At 45.6% G+C, this 15,325-nt stretch overlaps 1 protein-coding gene across 1 annotated transcript in view; it reads left to right on the top strand.

Annotated features, from left to right (window-relative positions):
• dnajc17 (DnaJ (Hsp40) homolog, subfamily C, member 17) overlaps nucleotides 1-15,325 on the top strand; it is a 145,622-nt gene that overhangs the window by 42,018 nt on the left and 88,279 nt on the right. The window contains exon 3 of the mRNA XM_059953106.1: nucleotides 7,131-7,189. Within this exon, the coding sequence (XP_059809089.1) occupies nucleotides 7,131-7,189 (59 nt within the window). The remainder of the gene's footprint in view (nucleotides 1-7,130; nucleotides 7,190-15,325) is intronic.

A 15,325-nucleotide genomic window follows, 5' to 3' on the forward strand; every position in this document is an offset into this window, starting at 1 on the left:
AGCTATGCCAAGCGGCACAGGACTAGAATATAAAATCAAGGATGTAATGCTGAGGCTCTATAATGCATTGGACAGTCCACACTTGGAGTATCATGAGCAGTTTTACACATTCATAACCTTGCCATTGTAAATCAGCTTCAACAAGGAAATTGACAGCAGGATATCCATGAAAGGTCATTTGCCTCAGGCATGCAGATATGTTGCAAGCAAAAGATATTCATTGCAGACTGGAAATTCAGAGCCAAAGGAAGCTACTTTATGTTAAAATGGAAAAATAAATGTCTTTAGAGTTCAGACTATTATTTTTCTTCACTGATCTGACTCATCTACCATGTCAAATTAAAGTAAATTCTGTAAGTGCAAGTTTGATATCCTCACCTTTCACCCCAAATGACATCAGATGCTATAGATATGTTAGATTGTAATCAGTACAATATTATGGGGTGTTTTGGTAAGCAACCTACACAATAGCAAATGAATGAACTCATTTCCTTACAATAAAAGCCATTTCTCACTTTGCCTTCCTAAAAGATTATCTTGCCTTTTGAAAGACATTGGTGAAGTTTTGACTAAGTGCAGCGGTGTTGATTGTGGAATTCAAGAATTGGAAGGGGGATACACAATTTTAAAACTTTGTTTTCTTTGGAGGAAAGATGATTGAGAGGGTGACTGGATCCAGGTATTTAAAATGCTAAGGACAGAGTTTATGTAGATACAGGTTATTTGTTTGGCTTGGACTATAAAGATAAAGCCAGTGCATAAGGTTCAAAATTAGAAAGCCTCAAGCAGAACTGGAATTTTTACCCCACCCCCACCCCACAGGGTAGTGGTTATATGGAACAGACCATGTTGCCTCGATTAACTGTTTGAAAAAGAGTTGGAGACCTAATTAGAAAAGGAATGGAAGGTTTTAAGGGAACTGCGGGCTTGTGTGATTTTAAAAAAATATTCCACATAACTACTTATAACTTATAACTACTTCAACTTTGAGCTTGGTTATCTCTCCATTAATTTCTGAACTTCAGTTTGGGATAGTCAAGATGATTGTGGGTGAGGAGGTGTTATTCCCCCTAAGAATTAAATGCTTTACAGAATGGATTATACTAGTCTGCCAAGGATGTGATTGGGGGAATACTGTTTATTTAATTTATTTTATTTTATTAATTCATTGGATGCCAGCAAGGGCAGCTTTTGTTGTCCCTGAATGTGCTGGAGAACTGCTGCAGTCCAGCTGTTTCATTGTAGTGGTTGTGATAAGGTTGAGAGGTTTGCTAGGCTTCTTCAAGAGTTGACCACATGACTGTAGGCTTCGGTTCACACAGGCCCGAGAGAACAAGGACAGCACACTCCCTCCCATGAAAGGCATTAATGAACTAGATATGTTTTTTGTAACAATCATAGTATTTTTATATTCCAGATTGTTAATTAAAATTAAACGCTACAGCTGTCTTGCATTTCCACCTTCATATTTTTTTGATCTAGGCTTCAGTTGCTGGCTTGGTAACATTTACTGTTTCAGAACTAAACTCACCTATAGAATTACAAAAGGGTTTAAAATATTACCATGTAATTAATTCATGTGAAGATGGTTACTCTGCTCCACTTTCCCATGACCTCTCTTGACTTCTCCAAGATCTGTGTATTGACATCCTGATAGTCTCACTCCTAGATGAATCATACTTCCTTCTAATCAAGGAGTGAGAAGGTGAGTTTCTCCAGTTTCTTCCTCAAGCTCTGTTTCCTTGGTCATTCCAGTCCATGATGAAGCAAACTGTAAACGAACAGAGGAACAGCAATTCATTTATTCTGGTATAATTTAAATATTTTCCAAATTTCTGTTTCCTTATCCCGATAATTCTCATGCTGGTTTTCAATCAAAGGAACAGTGGGGTCCTCTTTTTCTTCAGGCTGAGCTGAACCCATAACCTGTGCATCATAAAGACCTCCTGCTTCCACCTCTGTCACCTGATTTCATCCATATCTCAACCTATCTTGCTGCTAAAATCCTCATTCATGCTTTAGTTTTGGTCTCATCCTTGCCTATCTCTGCACTTTACTCCAACTCATAAATCATCCTTCCTCTAAACTTGGCCTCTCGTTCCTTCTCTTTTCTCACTGCACCATTTTGAACTTCCCAGGGAGTTACTCTAGCTTTACACCCCTACCCTTTCCTTTGTGAATCTCCTTAAAACCTGAAGACTTGGGCGTACCTCCTGTGCTGGTGTTTGAAGATTTTGTCTAATAGTACTTTTATGAAATGCTCTGCACTTTTTACCTGTGTAGAAACTGCTATTAAATTATTCTTAATCTCATTCTGTTTTCAATGAGTTTATTGGAGATGGCTGAAGAACCAATCCATAAGGATTATAACCCGGTGCATCTAAGTCATTCATTATAATATTGAAACAAAATTCCAGTTTAGTAACTTTAAAATTGTTGCAGAATGAATATTTTAATATGAAGTTTTCCCAAATTTCAATTTTCTTATTCTGTCAATTCTCGTGCTGTTTTTCAATCAGAGAGTGTGAACTCTGCTCTCAGTTGGGCTATAAGTGTAATGTCTGTTTCCTACTGTGGGACAGTTAGGGCAGTTGAGTGCTCCGTTTGCAGTATGTGGGAAGTCGGGACGAGCACAGCTGTCCCTGATGACTACACCTGCGAAAGGTGCACCCAGCTCCTGACAAACCGTGTGGTTCCATTGTTTAAAAAGGGTACTAAGAGTCAACCTAGCAATTATAGGCCTGTCAGTTTGACGTCAGAGGTGGGTAAATTAATGGAAAGTATTCTTAGAGATGGTATATATAATTATCTGGATAGACAGGGTCTGATTAGGAACAGTCAACATGGATTTGTACATGGAAGATCATGTTTGACAAATCTTATTGAATTTTTTGAAGAGGTTATGAGGACAGTTGACGAGGGTAAAGCAGTGGATGTTGTCTAAATGGACTTCAGTAAGGCCTTTGACAAGGTTCCGCACAGAAGGTTAGGAAGGTTCAATCGTTCGGTATTAATATTGAAGTAGTAAAATGGATTCAACAGTGGCTGGATGGGAGATTCCAGAGAGTAATGGTGGATAACTGTTTGTCAGGTTGGAGGCCGGTGACTAGTGGTGTGCCTCAGGGATCTGTACTGGGTCCAATGTTGTTTGTCATATACATTAATGATCTGGATGATGGCATGGTAAATTGGATTAGTAAGTATGCAGATGATATTAAGGTAGGTGGCGTTGTGGATGATGAAGTAGGTTTTCAAAGCTTGCAGAGAGATTTAGGCCAGTTAGAAGAGTGGGCTGAGTGATGGCAGATGGAGTTTAATGCTGATAAGTGTGAGGTGCTACACTTTGTTAGGAATAATCCAAATAGGACATACATGGTAGATGGTAGGGCATTGAAGAACGTAGTAGAACAGAGTGATCTAGGAATAATGGTGCATAGTTCCCTGAAGGTGGAATCTCATGCGGATAGGGTGGTGAAGAAAGCTTTTGGTATGTTAGCCTTTATAAAATCAGAGTAGTGAGTATAGGAGTTGGGATGTAATGTTAAAATTGTACAAGGCATTGGTAAGGCCGAATTTGGAGTATTGTGTACAGTTCTGGTCACAGAATTATAGGAAAGATGTCAACAAAACAGAGAGAGTACAGAGAAGATTTACAAGAATGTTACCTGGGTTTCAGTACCCAAGTTACAGGGAAAGATTGAACAAGTTAGGTCTTTATTCTTTGGGGTGTAGAAGGTTGAGGGGACTTGATAGAGGTATTTAAAATTATGAGGGGGATAGATAGAGTTGACATGGATAGGCTTTTTAATTTGAGAGTAGGGGAAATTCAAACAAGAGGACATGAGTTGAGACTTGGGGGCAAAAGTTTACGGGTAACATGAGGGGGAATTTCTTTACTCAGGGAGTGGTAGCTGTGTGGTATGAGCTTCCAGTAGAAGTGGTAAAGGCAGGTTCGGTATTGTCATTTAAAACAAAATTGGATAGGTATATAGACAGGAAAGGAATGGAGGGTTATGGGCTGAGTGCGGGTCAGTGAGACTAGGTGAGAGTAAGCGTTCGGCACGGACTAGAAGGGCTGAGATGGCCTGTTTCCGTGCTGTAATTGTTATATGGTTATATGGTTATCGAGTCCATTTTTGCAATTTCCTTTCTTTTTCTTCCATCTGGCGGTGATCCTAGTGTGTAGGCAGATGCTAAAAACCACGGCCCCAGCAGTGAGGACCAAGAAGGCATGGCAAGAGAGGCGAAGGAGTGCTGTGAGTCGGTGGACTGGACAGTATGCAAGTCTGTATAAGCATGCCACAGTTGTCACCGACTTCATCAAAACCTTTGTGGATGAGTGTGTGCCTTCAATAATGTACTGGATGTACCCAAATCAAAAGATGTGGATGAAACAGGAGATTTGTCATCTGCTGAGCGCTAGGTCTGTGGCATTCCAGACCAGTGATCCAGTACTATACAAGAAGTCCAGGTATGATTTATGGAAGGTTATTTTAAGAGTGAAGAAACAATTCCAATTAAGACCAGAGATGGAATTGGATACATGACAGCTCTGGCAGGGTTTGCTGGCCATTACTTCCTACAAAGTGAAACCGAACATGAATATCTGTGATGCTTCATGCCCAGATGAGTTCAATGCTTCATTTGCACACTTTTTGAAAGGGAAAACAAAACTACACCTGCACAAATCCCTGCAGCATCTGATGACTCTTGTGATCTCTGCCTCAAAGGCCGATGTCAGAAACCTTGTCTTTTAAGAGGGTGAACTGTTGCATTGCGTCAGGCCGATAGTGTACCTGGTAGGGCTCTGAAAACCTGTGCTAACCAACTGGCAGGAGAATCGAAGGGCAGTCATAGGTTCCCACCTGCTTCAAAAGGGTGACAATTATGCCAGAGCTCAAGAAGAGCTGGGTGAGCTGCCTCAATTACTGTCGCCCAGTGCTGCTCACATCCATTGTGATGAAGTATTTTGAGAGGTTGGTCATGGCTGGAATCAACTCCTGCCTAAGCAAGGATGTGGTCTTGCTATAATTTGCCTATCATCATAGTAAATGTACATCGGGTGTAACCTCACTGGCTCTCCACTAAGCCTTGGATCACCTGGACAATAGTAATATTTATGTCAGACTACTGTTTATTGATTATAGCTCCACCATTCAACATAATTATACCCTCAGTTATAATCAACAAGCTCCAATTCCTGGGCCTCTCTACCTCCCTCTGCAACTGGATCCTTGACTTCCTCACCAGAGTCTGTGTGGTTCAGAAATAACACCTCCTCCTTGCTGACAATCAACACTGGTGCACCTCAAGGATGCAAGCTTGGCCCACTGCTAAACTCTTCTATGCCCATGACTGTGTGGCTAAGTACAGTTCAAACGGCATTTATAACTTTGCTGACGACACAATTATTGGTGGAATTTCAAATGTGACAAAAGGTATACAGGACTGATGAGTGGTGTTGCAGCAATAACCTTGCACTCAACCTCAGTAACACTGTGGACTTTAGGAAAAAGGTAAGTCAAAGGAACGCACCAGTTTTCATAGACGGATCAGAAGTGGAAAGAAAGAGCAGTTTCAAGTTCCTAGCTGTCAACATCTGTAAGGATCTACCCTGAGCTGAACTTACTTATGCAATTACAAGGAAGGCATGACAGTGACTATATTTCATTAGGAGTTTGAGGAGTATTGGTATACCACCTACAGATGTACCATGGAGAGCGTTCCAACTAGTGCATCACTATTGCATCACCGCCTGGTATGGAGGAACCACTGTGTAGGATGGGAAAAAGATGCTGAAAGGTGGCATCTATCATTAAGGAGCTCCATCGCCCAGGGCATGCCATTTTTTTTATTGCTACCCTTCAGGTGGTCCAGGAGCCTGAAGAGAGACACTCAATATTTCAGGAACAGCTTCTTCCCCTCCACCATCAGATTTCTCAATGGACAATGAACCCGTGAAGACTTTCTCCGTACTTTTTTCCCTTTCTGTTTGCACTAATTTAATTTATTCTTATATGTACTTATTGTAATGTATAGTTTTTATTACTATCTATTGCAATGTTCTGCTGCTGAAAGACAACTAATTTCATGACATATGCCAGTGATATTAAACCTGATTCTGATTCAATTTGCTGACAATGGATCTGAGCTCAATAAATGGATTGCAATTAAGTCTAAGTTACTATTCTCATTTACTGTTACATGTGCAGAGTCCAGTCTGCATCCTGTCATCGTGACATGACATCTGTGTTATGAACAGCGTGGGCCGTTAAACCTATTCTGCAACTCGATTCTGTTTTGAGTGGTTAGTATCTCGGTTCTGATAAATACAAAAGAAGGAAGGTGAAGCTTTGGATGCACTTTGCATACATGAGTCCACATCTGTCATATCGAATGCAGTAATGGTCTATTTAAAGAAAATCTTCTGTGCATTTGATGAAGTCCAGAGGAAATTTAGGAACTATTTAGATGTGCTTTTGAAATGCTGTGGCAGAGAAGACTATGGGCTCAGTGTTGGAAGATGGGATTAGCATAAATAGTGCCTTGGTTGTGGGTGTGCAAAGGGTAGACCAAATGGTCGGTTTCTGTGCTATTTGACTCTAATTCCCAAACAGAGAATGGGTGAAGTGTCCTGAGACTGCGTATGCACTAGAGTGTAGAAGTGTAGAGGTGGCCTGATTGAAACACAAGATCAAAAGGGTTTGTGTCAGAATGGAAGTGGAAAGGATAAATCCTCCAAGGAAAATGTAGAACTAGGACCTATCTTTAGTAATAAGTGACCCAGTTTAGACAAATTTTTTCTCTCTTTGAGTCATGAGCCTTTGAAACTATTCCTCAAAGAGTGATCTTTGAATGAATTCTTAATAAGCAAGAGTGTAAAGGAGTACAAAGGGCTGACAGGAGTGTGGTGTTGAAATTATAGTGTGATAGTCTTACTAAATGACAAAACCAGTTTGATGAACTAAGGGCTCCTGATTCATATGTTAATGTTAACAATCCTAGTTTGATATCTCTCAATATTCTATGCAATTTTGTTAATCTTAGAAGTTCCAATTCTCCCTGGATTCAATCTTTTACATATCTACAAAGGATTACCTTTTTATTCAGTATTGCTTTTTAATTTGCAGCGGAATTGTTCCATCAGTTATCACAGGCTCTGGAAGTTCTCACAAATGCAGCAGCAAAGGTAAGATCCTGAAAGAAAGAAATTAAACCTTGAATTTGTATAGTACTTTTCATGGTCTCAATATATACTGTCCTGATGAAGAGTCAGCTCTCCATGGATGCTGCCTGACTTGCTGTGTTCCTCCAGCATTTTGTCCGTGTTGCATGCATCATTAATTACTTTATTACCAATGAAGTCTCTGCTTTAAATATGGAGTACGGTAGTCAATTCAAACTCAGCCTGCTCCCAGAGTAATGACTAGATTCTGTATCTCAGTGGTCTTGATTCCGAAATATTGTTGCATAAAGAATTTGGAATAACTCTCCTCTCTTTGAAGTAATACCTTGTGATGTTTTTTGGCAACTTGATAAAGAAGTCGTCTCAGTTTAATTACTCATCCTGAAAACCCCTCCCAGTACAGTATTTCCTCAGTATGGCACTGGAATTTTGGCTGACAATATTTATACTGAAACCTCCTTGAAACCATTGCCTTCAAATTCAGACCCAAGTGCCATGAACTGAGCTGTGGTGGGCATATTATGTTGACACCATCAAGGATGTATTTGTAGTTTAGCAAGTTTTGAAGACAAGATTTTGAGAGATGATTCACTTAACCCTAATGCTGCTCATTTTCTGAAAGAAACAGCCATCTATCAGTAGTTCCCTCTTCTCCCATCCCTCCCTGTGTACATCTCCAGCAGTTGAAGGTAGCAGCTGATAATTTTTCTGTGAATTTTGTTATGAAAGTGACAAATGTCAGTTACTAGTCTTGAGGAACTGAACTTGTTGAAAACTCCTTGTACAACATGGATTGGATGTATTAAAGTTCCAACTATATTGAATTCTCTCTATACTTATTCAGAAGATATTGTTCACTAGATCAGTATTGGTTAGTATTAAGTTTCCTTTGTGGTACCCCATGAGTCTCAGCCATGTATGCTTAAGATTGTTTGACTACAGAGAAAAGAATCTGAATCAGATTTGTTATCACTGATTTACATGATGTTAAATTTGTTTTTTTTCTCGCAGTAGCAAAGTATGGTGAAAAGATACAAATTTGCAAAAATAAATTAATAGTTTTAAAAAAGGTATGGCAAGGTAGTGTTCTTAGATTGTTCATAAATCTAACGGCGAAGGGGAATAAGCTGTTTCTGAATCACTCAATGTAAGTCTCAAGACTTTTACCTCTTCCACTGTGGTAGTGACAAGAAGAAGGCATGTCCCGGATGTTGAGGGTCCTCAGTATGAACGCTGCCTTCATCCAGCACGGCCTTGAAGATGATCTTGATGTTTGGGAGTATCATGCCTGTGATGGAGCTGGCTGAGTCTACAATCCTTTGCAGCCTCTTGCAATCCTATTCATTGGAGCCTCCATAACAGCTTGTGATGCAGCCAGTCAAAATGCTGCCCATTATGAGAGGTTGCCTGTTATGGCACTGGTGTTTAGGGCTGCAACGAAGGTCCTCCATCCCTGTCTGTCCTTAGCTATCAAAACCAAATTGGTCTTGGTCTCTGGCAGTGTTCAGTGCTTCCTTCACCATGTCAATAGCTTCCTCTCCTTGATTCTCACTATTGTCAGTCATGCAACTTCAAGGTGGAGGCTCAGAAATACATCGCACATAGGTATAGAAGGATTCTTCATTGCTGTTGGCACAACATTTTTGGTAGTTAGCCCTGAGCTGAGCCCCCAAACCTGGAGGACTAGTGGACCACTCTTATTTTGACCTCTAGTCTTTGTCTTATTTGGCATGAGTCAAAGCACAAGGCCCTTCTCCAGGTCATTGCAGCACGTAACCCTTCAAACCCTATGACGAGGTTGTGCAAGGGGTGATTGATAAGTTCATGGCCTAAGGTGGAAGGAGTTAATTTTAGAAAACCTAGCACATTTATTTTTCAACATAGTCCCCTCCTACATTTACTCACTTAGTCCAGCGGTCATGGAGCATACGGATTCCGTCTTTGTAGAAGTTGGCGTCTTGGACCCTCAGAAAGTGGTCCACAGCAGGGATGATTGATAAGCTTGTGGCCTAAGATAGGAGTTGGGTTATACAGCTCTTGTTACATGCACATGCAGTTCAACTCTATGAGTGAAAATGCAGGAAGTTTGAAGTTAATAACTTCTGTGGTATTTCTGTTTCAGATAATTCAAAATTGCAAGTAAGCACTGTCTGAGAAAAGTGAACAACATCGGCCTTTGTGCAGTCATCTCCTACCTCAGTCTCAAGGGCTTATCGCCCAAGGAGATCCACGAGGACATGGTGGCAACACTAGAGGAGGATGAAAAATAAATGTGCTAAGTTTTCTAAAAATTGACTCCTCCTACCTTAGGCCACGAACTTATCAATCACCCCTCGTCCACCATACATCTATAGAAATTGTAAAAGTCTTTGATTACAAAGACTGTTGTAACCAAATCTTCTCAAACTCCTAATCAAGTAAAACTGTTGGTAAGCCATGTTAGATTGCATCAGTCAGGGCAGAGAACTCTGCCCTGCCCAATACTCAAAGCGCTTTCTACTCGACTAATATGTCTTGTTTCCATTTGCTACAATGAACAGCTGCTAGTCTTTGGATGAGAGTTCTAATTTTGTTTCTTTTTTCATTCTAGTCTTGAGGCAGATGATGTCAACATATATTAGTGTAGATACTGAGATTTTCTCTGTTTTTCATGAGTTTCTTAGTCATTACTTTGCGGCTTCTGCTGCCGTAGGAACCACAATTCATCAGTAAAAATGGACTGTAATTTATACCAGACAATGGCTACAAGGATGTTTACAAATGGTTGCCAGCCCTCCTAGTGTAAAAGATTTAAAATGTTTTCAACAGATGATTAGTTGCAGGTTCACTAAAGCTTTTTCCCAAAAGACTGTTTTCACTTTATCTTAATTTATGTTTCTTCTCAGAACAACCCCATCTATACAATGCTCAGTTCTTAGTTGCTCATGTTGAAGGTAAGGAATTGCTGTCATCAGATTCAAACAAGAGAACAGAAACAGCCTTTCAGACTACTTGCTAGAAATGTTCGGATCTTTAATCCCTGGCTACTTGATGAATAAAAGCACATTGTCTTATAGTGCCAAGTTGTGCAGACCAGAAGATCCAAGTTCAATCCTTGGCCAGTGCTGAATTAGCTGTTTCACCCATGGCAGAAGACATGAATAAGAAGATTGCAATTGGCTTTGTAGAAACAGCAGTAAGCATTAAAACAGAGAAATAATTTTTGATCTGAAAACTGCACAGGAAGATCATGGTTTGCCCAATGGAAAAATCAGGCACTGAGTTTTCTAGGCTCATTGATGCTCCAGAATAGAGGCTGGATCTGATGATTACAGGTTGTGCTTCATAACCTGCAGGCCTTTCAGACGGGGTAACTTTTCTTGTTCAAACATACTCAACTAACGAGTATTAGTTTCATTAGGTATTTGTTGCATTTAATACAGTTTTTGTAGAATGACATCTCAAACTCTCATTTGGAAGAGATTCCTGAAGTTGAGAACTATTTGTATTCTATGTTCATCTCAAAGGTTGTTTAAAGTGAACCTTAGCAGAATATGTTCCATGTAAGCTCTGAATTTAGCATTGTGTGGCGACCCATTTCCTGGCACATCTGAACCGGCTCACAATTAGATAGCCTACGGGGGTTTGCGAGCACAGAGCTTTGGAGCCTCAGCGCCACGGGGGGGCAGGTTGAGGGAGGCTTAAAAGTGAGGCTGAGGATTTCGAATAAAGTTTTTTCCTGCGACTGCAGTTACCGACTCCGTGTCGTAATTTTAGCGCTGCATGTAGCACACCGCTACAATTGGTGACCCCGACGGTCCAAACGATTTTTGGACCAGAAATGACCGACGCCGCCTCTGTTTATGCGGTTTCGTTGAAACTGCCGGGTTTCTGGACACAGCGACCGAACTTACGGTTCCAGCAAGCCGAAGCCCAATTCCACGTTCGCCAGATCACCTCAGAAGACACCCGCTACTACTACGTGGTGAGCTCCCTCGACCAGGACACAGCGGCCCAGGTCGCGGAGTTCGTACAGTCGCCCCCGGCAGACGGCAAGTACACGGAATTCAAAGCACTGCTCCTCAGGACTTTCGGACTCTCACGGCGCAAGCGGGCTGCCCGTTTACTGCACCTGGATGGCTTGGGCGACAGACCTCCATCGGCTTTAATGAATGAGATGTTGTCTCTAGCCGACGGACACACACCCTGCCTCATGTTTGAGCAGGCATTCCTGGAGCAGCTGCCCGAGGACATACACCTGCTGCTGTCCGACGCGGATTTCAGTGACCCCTGGAAGGTGGCAGCCCGGGCGGACTTGCTGTGGAATGCCAAAAAGGTGAGCGGGGCGTCCATCGCACAGATCTCCCAGCCACGCTCCCAGCAGCAAACCAGTCCAGGCCTGGCCGCAGAGCCCGCCAACCCCTGGCCCAAGGAACACTGGTGCTTCTACCACCAGCGGTGGGGCGCAGAAGCCCGCCGTTGTTGCCCGCCCTGCAAGTTCCCGGGAAACGCCAGGGCCAGCCACCGCTGATGGCTACGGCGGCTGGCCATCGGGATAGCCTCCTGTATGTGTGGGATAGAAGGTCGGGACGCCGGTTTTTGGTCGATACTGGTGCCGAGATCAGCGTTTTACCTCCGACGAGTTACGACACCCGCAGCAGGGCACCGGGTCCCCCCCTGAGGGCCGTGAACGGCAGCACAGTAAGGACCTATGGCACCCGTCAGGTGCAGCTACAGTTCGGCTCCAGCCAGTTCACGTGGGACTTTACACTGGCCGCTGTAGCCCAACCGCTTCTGGGTGCGGATTTTTTGCGGGCTCACAGCCTACTGGTCGACCTGCCCAGGAAGAGACTGGTACATGCCGAGACCTTTCAGACGTTCTCCCTGGGTGCAGCCCAGTTGCCAGCCCCTCACCTCGGCTCCATCACGCTGTCCGACAACGACTTCACCAGGGTCCTGGCGGATTTCCCATCGGTTCTGGCACCGCAATTCACAGCGGCCATGCCCCAACACGGCGTACAGCACCACATCCCGACCCAGGGACCACCCCTCCACGCCCGCGCTCGGCGGCTTCCCCCGGACAAGCTCCGACTGGCGAAGGAGGAGTTCCAGAGGATGGAGGAATTGGGGATCATCCGGCGGTCCGACAGCCCGTGGGCCTCCCCCCTGCACATGGTGCCCAAAGCGACGGGAGGCTGGAGACCGTGCGGCAACTACCGCAGGCTGAATGAGGCTACCACACCGGACCGCTACCCTTTGCCGCACATTCAGGACTTTGCAGCAAACCTGCACGGCGCACGGATCTTCTCCAAGGTAGACCTCGTCCGAGGGTACCATCAAATCCCGATGCATCCTGACGACGTCCCCAAAACGGCTCTCATCACCCCGTTTGGCCTTTTCGAGTTCCTCCGCATGCCGTTCGGCCTGAAGAATGCCGCACAGACGTTCCAGCGGTTAATGGACGCGGTGGGACGGGACCTGGACTTCGCGTTCATCTATTTGGACGACATCCTCATAGCCAGCAGCAGTCGACAGGAGCATCTGTCCCACCTCCGTCAACTCTGCGCCCGACTGAGTGAGTACGGTCTTACAATCAACCCCGCCAAATGCCAGTTCGGACTCGATACCATTGATTTCCTAGGCCACAGGATTACTAAAGATGGGGCAACCCCTCTGCCCGCTAAGGTAGATGCGGTCCGCCACTTCCCCCGACCCACCACGATCAAAGGAATTCATAGGTATGGTCAATTTCTACCACCGCTTCCTCCCTTCAGCTGCCCGGATCATGCGCCCCCTGTTCGCCCTGATATCGGGTCCGAGCAAGGACATTACCTGGGACGAGGAGTCCGCCGCCGCTTTCGTTCAAACGAAGGAAGCTTTGGCGAACGCCGCAATGCTAGTACATCCCAGAATGGACGCCCCTACCGCCCTCACAGTGGACGCATCTAACACGGCAGTCGGTGGGGTGCTGGAGCAGCTCATCGCAGGTCGCTGGCAACCCCTGACGTTTTTCAGCAAACACCTGCGGCCACCCGAGCTCAAGTACAGTGCTTTCGACCAGGAACTGTTGGCGCTCTACCTGGCAATCCGGCATTTCAGGTACTTCCTAGAAGGTCGGCCCTTCACCGCGTTCACGGACCACAAACCGCTTACCTTTGCGTTTACGAAAGCATCCGACCCCTGGTTGTCCCGCCAGCAATGCCACCTGTCCTACATCTCTGAATACACGACGGATGTTCGGCACGTCTCGGGTAAGGACAATGTCATGGCGGATGCACTTTCTCGACCTACCATTCATGTCCTTTCCCAAGGGGTAGACTTTGAGGCACTGGCAGAGGCGCAGCAGGCAGATGAGGAGATTCCGAGTTACAGAACCGCAGTCTCCGGTTTGCAGCTCCAGGACCTCCCCGTAGGCCCGGGTGAGAGGACCCTACTCTGTGACGTCGCCACCGGCCAGCCCCGTCCCGTCGTCCCGACAGCCTGGCGGCACCGTGTTTTCGATTCCATTCATAACTTGGCGCATCCCTCCATCCGGACGACTGTCCGGATGGTTTCCAGCAGGTTCGTTTGGCACAGACTCCGCAAACAGGTCAGTGAATGGGCCAACACGTGCATGCACTGCCAGACGGCCATGGTGCAGCGGCACACCAAAGCCCCACCGCAGCAGTTCCATCCCGCCCACCAGCCTTTCGACCACATTCAAGTGGATATCATGGGCCCCCTGCCAGTGTCGCGCGGAGCGCGGCACCTCCTGACTATCATGGACCGGTTCACAAGATGGCCAGAGGCGGTCCCGCTCACCGACACCACCTCCGAATCTTGCGCCCGAGCCCTGATCACCACCTGGATATCTCGCTTTGGTGTACCGGCCTACATTACCTCCGACAGAGGCGCCCAGTTCACCTCCAGCCTGTGGTCAGCTATGGCCAGCCTTTTGGGGACTCAGCTGCACCACACAACTGCCTACCACCCACAGTCGAACGGGCTAGTGGAGCGTTTCCACCGTAACCTGAAGTCGGCCCTCATGGCCTGCCTGCGAGGAGCCAACTGGGCGGACAGCGCCCAAGGACGACCTGCACGCCTCGTCGGCCGAGTTGGTATAAGGCACGCCCCTGGTCGTCCCCGGGGAGTTCCTACCAGCCCCACGGGGGCAAGAGGAAGATCCCGCAGCAGTCCTGGGCAGACTACGCGAGAAGCTCGGTAACCTGGCCCCCCATACCCACTTCACAGCACGGGCGGCACCCGACCTGCGTACCCAAAGACCTGCAGAACTGTAAGTTTGTGTTTGTACGAAGGGGCGGGCATCGGCCACCGCTGCAGCAGCCATACGAGGGGCCGTTTATGGTGCTCCGGAACAACGGGTCCACGTTCGTGCTGGACGTTGGGGGGGAAAGAGGAGGTTTTCACGGTGGACCTGGCACAACCGGCCGAGTTTCCGGCACCTCGGCGCAGAGGCCGACCTCCCAAGCAGGTTCTGGCCCAGACTGTGGACATTGGGGGCTGTATCGCCGGTTCTGGGGGGGGTTATGTGGCGACCCATTTCCTGGCACATCCGAACCGGCTCACAATTAGATAGCCTACGGGGGTTTGCGAGCACAGAGCTTTGGAGCCTCTGCGCCATGGGGGGGCCGGTTGAGGGAGGCTTAAAAGTGAGGCTGGGGATTTCGAATAAAGTTTTTTCCTTCGACTGCAGTTACCGACTCCGTGTCGTAATTTTAGCGCTGCGTGTAGCACACCGCTGCAATAGCTCCTTTTTCATCTGCTGGGCATTAGGCTACTCATTCAACAAAGTCTAGCAGCACAACAGGAGTAGAAGATTTCCGTTTAACCAGCCGTCTCCTGGGTATTGAGATTACAGCCATTAATCTAACCTGTAAGCATTTATTCCATCCAACACAACCACATTGTTCCTGCAGTGTGAGCTTTTTACAAAATCTACTGTAGTTAACTTGGAAGGCTTCTTTGAATCTGCTCCTACATGATGGGAAAGTCACCATGAACATTTGTTTTCCAAGTTATACACCGTTGGTTTAGGAAGTGCATCCACATTTGTAAATATGCCTTAATTTTAGAATCCTTACCCAATGCCACCTTCACAAGTGGTGCTGCAGCAGTTTGCCATTTGATCTCGAAGCACATGAGGATGGATTTAAATGCTAA

Source organism: Hypanus sabinus, chromosome 2 (genome assembly GCF_030144855.1).
Source record: "Hypanus sabinus isolate sHypSab1 chromosome 2, sHypSab1.hap1, whole genome shotgun sequence".
Lineage (NCBI taxonomy): Eukaryota > Metazoa > Chordata > Chondrichthyes > Myliobatiformes > Dasyatidae > Hypanus > Hypanus sabinus.